Consider the following 12,010-nt stretch of genomic DNA (forward strand, 5'->3'; position numbering starts at 1 on the left):
TAAAAAAATTTAATTGACTACAAGGCTATAAAGATTTATAATCAATTATAAGTATTAATTAAGAAAATAGAATAAAATTTATTAAATTAGATTCAAATGATGTTTTAATATAAACAATAATTGCCTCAATCCTTAACATCTTATGACTATCTGATTAGGGTTGTCAAAACGACTCTTTTTTCATGAACGGCTCTTGTTCGGCCCGCTAAGCAAACGAGCCGAACACAAACACACCTTCTAAGCTCGAAATATAAACTCTGGGCTCGCTCGTGCTCAGCTCGTTTACACCCCTGCTAATGACTGGGCTCGCTCGTGTTCAGCTCGTTTACACCCCTACTAATGACCACACTAAGAGGGAGGGCTAGCACTCAGCTTTGTCCATTCAAATTTGGCTGTCTAACTATGCATTTGGGAAATTTACACACATACCAGACAATTCTCATGTATTTACATATCAAACTCCCAAAACTTGATATTTACACATACCACATTCTGCAATTTATAAATGAAGAAAAGTGCATTTCATCTTTGAAAAGATAACAATTATGATTTTTTTGATGTGATGTTAAATATTGAGCGGTATGCATGTACATATGAATTTTTTAGGTGTTAGATATGTAAAAACATAAGAATTGTTTGGTATGTATGTAAATGTCCATTTTTTATTTAAAATTAAATGACCGAATTTAAAAAGGAGATTTTGTAAGTAGGTCTTGTGGTCTAAATAGAAGTTAGGTGGCCGCACGAAAATGTTAGGTAGCTGAAAATTAATTAAAAGACACATATTGTTGCTATTATTTAATGTTTTATTCTCAAATGAATTCGCACATTTCTTTTAACTTTTATTTACCAACATGCATTAGGTCGGCTGAAAGGACATCGGTCGGCCCTCAATAAAATCCTGAATAGAGGCCCTTTCATCGTTGGGGCGAACTTGGGCCACCAGGAAGAAGCCTTCCTTTGATAAGAAGTCTTTTCAAAGGATCGAAAAGGTGGGTATCCTTTGGTCATCTTTATGTGAAATTCTGGAATCGGCTGAGCGAGTTAATCATGAATGACTGTCGCTCGAATTTGGTGACTTCTAGTCCTTTGTTCTTTTGCGCTTCCATTCGATAAGTTCAGAGTTCCAACCGAAAGAAACGACGCTTATCATTTTCGTCTTTTTGACTATCTCAATACACTGTCCTTTGGTGCTCGTAAGCAAGACCCATTGGATTTCTTCGAGATTCGTGTGATCATTTTTTTGATGTACCGTGTATTTACTAATTTGATGAGTTAAGCTTTATCTATTAACCAAGTGGGGGCAGTAGATGGGCATGTCAAATCCTTATTTGCTGACTTTTTTAGTGTTGAGTTGTTAATCACCAGCTAAAAAGTTATGACAAATATTCATTATTTTTAAAACTTTAGTAGGATGACATATTGAGCATCATTTGATAGTTTGAAGTTGGGAAATTATGTTTTGAAATTTGATTAATTTGATTGAAGTTCATTTTAAATTTAGTTTAAATCTCACAAAACTTATTATTTTGATTCATATTAGATTTATCATTTTAGAAAGTTGATTGAAATTAAGTTGAAAACAATGTTTAATTAGATTAAGTCCATTACATTATTTTATCATACATTTATAATCATGAAAACAATGTATTATGGGCGTTTGCATACATTCTACGTACTTAGTTCTTATGTATCTACATATCTAATACATAAGCTTATATATTTACATATATATGTCATTTAAATTTTTATCATCTCATTAAAAATAATGCCTTATTATTATCTTTTCCAAAGTAAAATATATCTTTTCATGCACATATTTATGTCACCATGGTGTTATAAGTGTAAATATCAAACTTTAGATGGTAGATACATGAATATATAAGAATTGTTATGGTTTGTATGTGAAGAATATCTCATATTGTGTTGATATTTTGAAAAAGTGAAGGGTTTGCATGATAATATTTTAGATGAAAGAATTAATGGTATATGATACATCACCGACTGTTAAGCCGGTTTTTGCCTGCAATTTAGTTGCTTGAAAAAGACAGTAATTAATTTCCCAACTTAATTTGAGGCTCTTAAGTTGCCATATTTATAAATGATTATTTGGATGACCATCATTTTCAAAATTAAATATAATAATAATAAAAAAAGTATAAATAGAATGTTGGGTAGTGAAAAGATGGATATTGTAAGTGCACTTGTCACCTCTAAAAAGAGCTCTTAGGCGTGGGTGGGTAGCCCAGGGCTTAAACACTGATTTTCGGCGCTACATTTAGCTGATGTGGGACTTTTTGTTCGTGGCATTCTCCTCCACCCAATCACGTGACACCCTCGTCATGAATCAGCTCCACCGACGGTCTCACTAGACCATGGAAAGTCCACACACCTAATAGACACACACTAATTTGATCTGATACCACTTGTCACCTCCCAAAAGAGCTTCTAGGAGTGGTGGGCACACATTTATTATGTAGAAATTTTACATCCATACCACACAATTGTTATATATTTGCATACCTAACCCCTGAAGTGTGATATTTACACTTGTACCAATTTTGTGTCACTAATATATGCAAAAATAAAATAAAATTAAATAAAAAATTTTAAAAAAATGTGTATTTCAAAATTAAAACTTTTAACTGCCAAATAAACGAAGGTAAATAATATCAAAATAAAAATTATATAAAGAAATACAATTAAAACTTTAACAGCCAGAAAATAAAAATATATATAAAAATCAACAATAAAGCAAAAAACCCTAAAAAAAGAATTAAAAGAGTTGAATGAAGGTATAATAAATTTATTAGATGCGCATCATTACGTCTGAATAAATGCATCAATATAAGCACAATAAAATACACAATTTTACCTACGACCTCATTTCAATTTCTAAAATCAAATAATAATTGGACTATTTACATACATGCCACTCAAACTCTATATATTTACATATCTAACACATCAACTATAAATTTTACATATGCATATCAAGAATGTGTCTACACGAATCTCGAGAAGAAATAACTGGAGACATGAAAGACATGGATTATTTGTGCAAATGATTGATCATTCTCATTGGACGACAGAATGAAGAGAATGAAGGACCCGATGTGCACCACTTGGCCGCATCAGCACCAACCACCCAGTAACTATCATCGTAAAAATTAGTGGTGGCCCAAGACAAAGTACTTCAGTATTGACACATAGATTGAATGTAGATTACTTGTCGGATTATGATGTTTTACTATCTGCCCAATGAAATGATCCTACCCTTCGACGATATATTTTCACATTCAGTTTCCATAGAATGGACGAGTGAAAATCATGGAAGACAACGAATGAATTCGAGTCAACCGAATGAATCAGGTTAAACGAATGAATCACGACCTAGCGAATGAACTCCAAGTAACCAAATTGGACAGTTATAAATGTGAAGCAGCATTCAAGGCAGTTGCAAAAGCATAGTGACACTAGCATTGGTTATGGGGTCAGAATAGATAATATTCAATTACAAATGTGTGAATATAACAACTCATTAATTACAGTAATGTTCTACTCTTTAGTAGGGGATAACCATGCAACTTACAAATCTGACCCACGAACTATAAATAGGAGGATCACTTTTCAAGGAGTGCTCATTTCAGGAATAAAGTATATGCAATTTTACTGTTCATTAATGTTCTTTCTTTGAGTTTCTCTTCTCTAGAACACACTATTGTGCTCTCTTTGTTTTTCTCCTCTACAACACACTATTCCTTAGATATTTCTCGTGGACTGTTTTAGATTCATAATCACCAATTACAAGTAGAGGTGTAAGTGAATTGAGTAGAGCTCAAGCAACCATTGGCATAAGCGTAAAATTGATTAATTAAACCATCTCTAGTTTAATTTACGAGTTAGAGTTAGCTCAACACCAACTTCTTTAATATGATGAAAAAATAATATCAATTTAAACCAATACAACAATAACAATAAACCTTTATCTCATTAAGTGAGGTTGGCTACAAAAATCATCTTTCTCAATTATCCCGTTGAGTGTCATATTTTTATTTAAATCTAATAAATTAAGAGCATTTTATATATAACATGCCCAAGTCTTCTTAAACCAACCTCTACCTTTCTTAGCATAAGTTGAATAATAAACATTTATAGGCCAACATTTTTCACCATCAATTCAAGCTAATGCCATAATAAAAAACATAAAATAAACAATTAGAAGATAAATCATCAAGAAATACTCTAGATATAAAATATAAAACATAATTTTAAAATAATTTTAATAATTTAATAATGAAATCTTAAATTTTAATAATTAAAAATTATTCCATATTAATTTCTTAAATGAGTTGGCTCACGGCCTATCAAGTCAAGCCAAAGGCTAACTTAAACTTTGACTTGTCAACTCATCGAGCCCAGCTCATAAGCCACTTAAAAAAGCTGAGCTCAAATCTGCTCACGAATTAGCTTGGGCTCAATTACACCGCTACTCACAAGTCCCAAATCTTCGCTCGTACCTCTCCAACTACAAATTTGTTCATAAAATAACAAAAATCTCTCTTCTGAAGGGGGAAAACAAAAAAAGACAAAACAAGAAGAAGGAATTCCACATAAATTCTATCAGCAATTACTTCCAAGTAATTGATGGAAATCAAGCAGCTGAAATTCTTTACAGACATCGAATACATTTAAGATTGGAAAAACAGTACATCTTCAAAGAAATTCCTAAAAATAACTTAGAAAAAAAAAAGAAAAGAATTCCGAATATTATAGCCATTTGTAATAAAATAATGGAAAAGAGATTTACAACAAATTTTCATGCTCAGTATTTCTGATATACAAAAATGAAACCTCAGAAAACAGGGCTTTCTAAGCAACAACTCAGACCACTAACCAGACCATCTTAACCTCTCTAAGATTGCTGGCACGGTTCAAACTCTTTGTTAGTCATATCTCTTAGAACTCCGGCCTGGCGATGCTTCTCCTAAACAAGTGAAGAACACTTCAAAAAATATATATATATATATATATATACAGTAACACACGCCATCCTGCATTCTTCCTCTGCACTGTAAATTAGTCATCATCTGATAAGCAGATGATAATGTCCGGCGAGGCATTAGGCCTCGAATCAACCGCACTTGAGGTAGGGAATTCATTACTCATTGCAGGTAGGTTTAACAGCAATGATTCTAACAAGTCGGCTTCCATATCTTGGGTTGACTGATCTACAGGTGAGCTGGAAAAGGGGGGTGAAGGCCTAGAATTCGCAGGCTGCGAGTTCAAACAAGATTGAGGAATGGATGGCTGCGTTGAGATTAGTGCTGGCGGCAATATGGAACCCAAATCCACCGACGGCGATGAGGTCGAAACTTGGCAAGCTGGCAAGGACTGCTGATTAGTAGATGGAGTATGTGGAATGCTTGAAGTGGGAATCGACGAATTGGGCCTAAAGCGCTGGAGATGAGGAGCGGGCGAGCGGCCAACTTGCAGGCTTGCTCGGGGTGGAGTCCCTCGGGTTGCAGTGCTCAAGAAGACTGGGGAGGCATGGCTGGATGATCCGGTGAGATGGTTTGGAGATGAAGATGGCATACGAGTTCTGGGTCTGATGGAAGTAGGGAGAGGCGATGTTGAATCCTGATTTATGTTTATTGGTGCAGGATGAGAAGTAGTTGAGGTTGGTATGGAAGGGGGCATTGAGGATGATCTGAAGGGAAGTTGAGGTTGTGATGGTGTTAGTGTTGTCTGAAGCTGCTGCGATAGATTCAGGCTTGGACCTGAGAAGTAAAAACATAATATTTAGTATTGCGAATGTAAAACAAAAATTGCAAGGGCTCATCTAATCTGTAACTTTAGCTTAGCACTCTGTGTAGGGTTATCAGGAAAATTTTTGAACAAAAACTCGTGCCAATCTGATGAATAGAAAATAAGCAAAAAAAAAAGGATGAGAAGAGAGCACTTCAGGCAGAATGGTAAAGACTGAAGTTAGTTGGTTAAATATCTGAATAACAACATTAGCATCCATTTGGCTATATCCAGCATTCAGTCACGCAGGAGACATGGCCCATTATGTTCTCTATTTCATAGCATTACATATCAGCAAAATGACGCTAAAATAATGCATATGAATCCCAAGATAGCATGCATGAAAAAGTAAATGTTAGGAAGAAATACATACATGTCACTAAACTCATATGTATTTACATATTTAACACCTGAACTATACAATTTTTACATATATGCCACCTGAACCATGGATGAAAATGTGCATTTCATTTTTTTTAAGTTAAAACAACGGTCTTTTTTTTATGTGATATGAAAGATTTGAGTGATATAAATGTGAAAAAGCAAGGTTAAGGTGTTAGATATGTAAATACATTGGAATTGGGTGGTATGTATGTAAACAACCCTAAGTGTTATCAACTAAACCTGCAACAGCTGGTAAGAACCGCAACTGCGAGATAGAATAAGTTACTTGTGTATGAGTTCCAGACCTCGAAATGGGGTTGACATCCCTTCTTTGTGATCATAAAATTTAAACCGAACTTCTTCGGCAAACACTTTATGCAAGAGAACCTTATCATAAATTGCCTGAAACATCTTTTTGTCACGAAGATGTTCCCTCTCAGCATCCTGAAGTAGAGAATCATATTTCCTTCTCAACTTCTCTATTTCTCGTTCAAACTCAACCTGGAGTCGTACTTTCTGCAGATAAGAAAGGAATAGCATTCAGAAGAGTGAATATAGAGAAGCATGCCAATATCAATCAAGCAGACTAAATTTAATTACAAATGGATATAAGAAGCAACCTTATCTTCATGCCTCTTGCTACATGAATCATTTTGCTTTCGAATTCTGAACAATTCATTCTGAAATGGATCTGCAAAAACTGCTTGAGCGGGTGCCCAGCTTGCTGACATAAAATTTGGAAATAATTGGTTTCCTTGATCTAGTTGAACACCAGTGCTTCTTAGGTGTTCAGAGGTTGCTCTTTCTGACGGCACATCTTCCAGAGAGGTTGATGGATTAAGGGTATTATCAGTGATATTGTGATTAGAGGGACCGGTTTCCGCAACTACATCCAAAATTCTATGTTGAGCTGGAACTATGGTATGTACGGTAGAAGAAAGTGAATCAGCAGAACCAACTACTTGTTGAATACCCGTCCCTCTAAGATTCATGGAGGGTATTCTTTCTGAAAAAAAATCTTGAAGCCGCTGGGGATGCACTGTACTCTCTGGGATCTGAAGGATGGGAGGCTCCTCTATTGTTTGTTGTGCTGAAACTCCGGTCTGCTCAATAGAACAAAATGGTCCCGAAGAAAGTACCCCTTGGCATCGAACAGGTGAGAGCCTATCGAGTTCATTGTCAGCTATAGCCAGCTGACAAGTGGTAGAACTTAAGGGTGCTGCATCATTGCAACGCGTCATCAGGGAAACAACTGGATTTGAACCTGAAGCATCAGCCACAACACCTCTGCCATGTTCGTTGGTAAGAAATTCCTGATGAAAATGTTTAAAGAACTACATATTAAAAATTTTCCACTAAAAAATTAGCTACTCAACAATGCCAAATATGATGAAGAGGTGACTAAGCATCCATCTCTACTATCCTCTCTATCAACCGAGTCATCTATTTTTCATGTTTAATTTGCTCAACTACAAGTTTCCTAAAAAATGTATAGCAGCTCATGGATTTTTCAAGTACAAAACTATAAGTGATAAACAGATTATAGAAACTGTTGTTCAAAATTTGCTGAATAAACTCACATCAATCAGCATAATAATCAATGGTTTAACAACATTACACTATTAAGAATAAAATAGCCAAATCATGAAAGAAATCTGTTTAAGCATCTAGAAGATTTTAGCACCAGTAAGATAGTTATAATAGTATCACTCGCGCTTTACGCAAACTGTCCATGTCCACTCAACTTTAAGATTGATAATTTAATACATGGAGTGTAATACTTTATAACCGAAAAGGCTCAAAGATAAAGGATAGACAGCATTCACAAGTTGGCAAAGCTTAAACAAAAAAATTATAAGCTTTTTTATCTTTTGATGGTTAAAAGTATGAAAGTGCTGGAGATAGTAATAAATTGAGTTTAAAAGATTAAAAAACAAAAAATCATGGAGTGATTTTTATTAAATTAATTATTTCTAATGACAATAGAAATATGATTAATACTAATTTTTGTCAAATTGGATTAGATAATAATTTTAAACAAATTTAAGAAAAGAAAAACAGTGTCAACAATGACCTATACTTGGCAGAGAAGACATATAACAGAGATGACTTAAACGGACAATACGTTCTGATATGATGGATTATGACCGTAGGCATGAAATAGGGGACAGAAGTTCAATGGAAAAAGTTCACCTAACATTTCTGTAGAAAATATAAATTTGCAATGGCAAAAATAATTTAAGATGCAATAACACTGAACAAAAAATCATAAAATGTCTCTTTTACTTGAAAGAAAAGGGATCTTTTTTTAAAAATTGTAAGATATACCAACAATGGCATTCATGGCTGCATAACTTAGAAATATAAAACATTAAAAGAAATAAATCAAGAATAAGATGACGGGACATAAAGAGCGAGAAATCATATACAGGGAAATTGGAAACATATAGTTGAATGAAATTCAAATGTGGGATAAATTGATAGCTGCAATAAGAAAATTTTGATAGTTTATAAAAGGCCCAGGAAAGCATTGTATAACGAGATGCCGTGGTGGCCCATGGAGATGCAAAAAAAATAAAGGCAAGAAAAGTCAAGAAAAAAAAGCTTTTACTACAAAAAAAAAAAAGAGAGAAAATACTACTAAGGTTTAAAGGAAATAAAACTAAGCAAAAACTATCTAAAGGTGTAGTAAATAAAGAAAAAAGATATAGTTCTTCAAAGTATATATAATATTATTTAAGCAACATGGAAAGAGGGAAAGTTTTCTAAAATAACACTTGAAACAATCCTGAACCTGTGACCATCATCTTCCATTTACAGCAGCTTAGCAATCCCTACACAGCAGGTTTTAATCTGTAGAAATCCACCAATTCATTGACAACAAATTTCCATTAATATATGTATGACAACATTTCATTTCTATTGGGTATTTAATCCTAGATTTCAAAATTAAAGACCGGTTTCCAGATTATTTTCATCGATAGTAGGGGTGTGCATTAATTAGTTTAAACCAAAGGACCTAACAAAGCATATTTAATTTATTTGGTTCAATTGATGAAATCACGATTTGATTATTTTTGCTCCAATTTAAGGGTTATTTGATTTATATTATTGGTTTGGTATGAAAAAAAAGTTTAACTCAAAACGTAAAATTATATTACAGTTAAATTAAATCCACTAATCAATTGGTTTAACAAATCCATCAATCAATTGTTGACCTTATTTTTATGAGGTCTTTCCTTCCCTCTTCCTAGAGCCTAGGATCTAGCTCTAACCACTTCTTTGACCATCTTAGAACCCTAGTGTTGGGACCTACCCCGCTTAGAAATTCAAACCACTTCTTGACTCCTCTTGGGGGTCTCACAAGTATGGTTTTGAATCACCAACACTTAGATGGTTGAGACCAACATGGTGAAACTCAAAAAGGGTTTCTAAAATTTTAAAATGATCAATCATGAAGTAAAATTAAGGAAAAAATAAATTTGATGCATTATTTGACCTAATGTCAACGAACTAATCTAAACAACCCCAGACGACAAAACAGACCACACGAGTGCGTCCGGAACATCGATTAGACATAGGAAGGACACCCATATTGCTTGGGTTACTTGCACATGAAAGTGCGTGAATTATCACTTGAATTTGGCCCGATTAAAAAAAAAACTAATCTAAACAATCTCAGATGACGAAACGGGTAACGTGAGTGCGTACGCAACATCGATTTTACCTATGAGGGATACCCATTTTGAAATAGTTTTGTGCATAAACGAATAGTGCGAGGATTGGGAATTGTAAATATAAAATATTATCAAATTAATAATAATAAAAAAAGCAATTTTATTTCTCTCCTATATCCCTAACGCACGCGACTTCCCTCTCTCCCGTTTGCAAAACTCGTGATCTCTCCCCTTCTCTCGCCCGAGCCCTAATCGGCCGAACGCCTCTTCTCACAAGAAGCCCCAGTCAGTCGACCTTCCCTCTTCCCAACGCCTCTCGAGCCAAAAATCTCCTTCGTCCCGATGCCGTGCTACTTCAAATATCTGCATACCTTTTTCGAAAGGTCATGAGCTGCCTTCTCTTCTCTCTTTGGTTATAAAAAACCAATTGGGGATGAGTTTTTGGTTGTTGACAATTCGTTGGATCACAACTGGTTTGTGCATTCGCTCCTGTGTTCTCGAAGCCTTTGGATTAAGGGTTTTGGAGCTCGTTTTTCTTGCTCATTCAAATTTATAGGGATTTCTTCAAATTTGTAGGGATTTCTTCAACTGGTTTGTGCATTCAACCTTGCTCGTTTTTTAAATCATCTGAATCTAGAGAATTTCAAAAAGATTGATTAAAATCTTCATTTGACTTTCGGATCTTAAATGGTTATGATGTTCTGGCCCAGTGAATCATGGTTCAGAATACTTTTAAGTTATGAATCTTAATTCTACATATATACATGTGCACATATCCTCTTTCTGCACTTTATCTATTTTTTTTTTGGATATCCTCGCTGTACCATATAACTTGCATCATGAATTCTTTATTAATGGGTAAAGAAGAGTTACAACTGCTTCTTTTTTTTTTGTGTTTTTTTTTTTTTTTTTTTTTTTTTTTTTTTTTTTTTTTTTTTTAATGCGAGAAAACTGGTTCCCCTTGCTTTGCTGTTTATTAGTGCATTTTACTGTTTTGGAATATGAGAACATTAGATTTCCCCCCAGTAAAGTGTTTCGCAATTATAAAGAGATCTGTGTAGATTATTTTTATACTTAGGACTCATTTAATTTAATCAAGTTGATGGAGCATGTTCATATTATTGAGCAAGTGATGTTGAGGGTATTGTCTAAATTTCAAAGTCGAGCTTGGTAAAATGTATTCAATTTATGTTGTTAATGTGATATCTTAAAATCATTCATAATGTGTTTAAATCTTTATATGATCCTGGTATGCCACAAATATTAAGGTGTTCATTCATGTAGGCCTATGCCATTCATTCTTATTTTATGCTAATACTATTTCAGCATTTGGGCAAATTTTAGGTGCAAATATGAAATGCAACTTTTCATGAAAAGAGTAATATGAATGAGAAAATTGAGAGTTCAGGTGTTATATATATAACACATAAAGATTGAGTTGTATATATGTAAATCTTTCAATAACATTCTTTAAATCTTTGGTAATTAAGGATTATTTTGTTTATCTGTTTAAACCCCATGCAATTGACATATGAGCCTTTGCTGAGCTTTCCTGGTTTAAAGGTAGGCAGAACTCATGTGCAGGTATTATTGAACTAAGATGTGCATATTATTGACTAGTTGGAGTTGATGATTCTTGTAATTAGCTATATTCTCATGCTTAAAGTGTTATATTTACGTACATACCACCTAAAATCTGAAACTTTTACATGCTTATCTATTCAGAACGTGAAATTTATATAGGTTGGCTTCATACAAATCTGAAATTTGACGGTTTCATTTGTGAAAATTCTGAAACTTCGATGAGTTCGTTTGAAAGGTTTAGACTGGTTTAATTGTTATTTCGAGATGACTCAAAGGCTGATTTCTTTTTCTTGGCTTGATTACCTGCTGTTTGGAATGATTCTGTACCTCCTTTTTTTGGAATGTCTTGTTGGCTGTTTAAAGCCTTTAAATGCACCTTTTTTGGGGATGTTTTGCTAGCTGTTTGGAGCCTTTAAATCCACCTTTTTGGCGATGTTTTGGGCTGATTTGGCTACAGTCCTGGAGCCTTTAAATGCACCTTTTTGGGGATGTTTTGCTGGCTGTTTAGAGCCTTTTAAAGCTTTTTTATTTTTTTTGCTGATTAAAGTATTGATTGG

The 12,010-nt window shown here is 34.1% G+C and overlaps 1 protein-coding gene across 4 annotated transcripts in view; it reads right to left on the reverse strand.

Annotated features, from left to right (window-relative positions):
• Positions 1-4,736: 4,736 nt before the first annotated feature.
• The window catches only part of LOC110024818 (helicase protein MOM1-like), a 71,955-nt gene continuing 64,681 nt past the window's right edge, over positions 4,737-12,010 (reverse strand). For 3 of the 4 annotated variants that reach the window (XM_020724994.1, XM_020724986.1, XM_020725001.1), the window contains 3 exons: positions 6,813-7,505; positions 6,498-6,708; positions 4,737-5,780 (listed from right to left, as the gene is read on the reverse strand). In XM_020724994.1, the coding sequence (XP_020580653.1) occupies positions 5,080-5,780; positions 6,498-6,708; positions 6,813-7,505 (1,605 nt within the window). In that variant the 3' untranslated portion in view covers positions 4,737-5,079. Of the gene's footprint in view, positions 5,781-6,497; positions 6,709-6,812; positions 7,506-12,010 lie in introns of those variants that run through there. The other variant, XM_020725008.1, reaches the window with a different exon arrangement.

Source organism: Phalaenopsis equestris, unplaced genomic scaffold (genome assembly GCF_001263595.1).
Source record: "Phalaenopsis equestris unplaced genomic scaffold, ASM126359v1 Scaffold000002, whole genome shotgun sequence".
Lineage (NCBI taxonomy): Eukaryota > Viridiplantae > Streptophyta > Magnoliopsida > Asparagales > Orchidaceae > Phalaenopsis > Phalaenopsis equestris.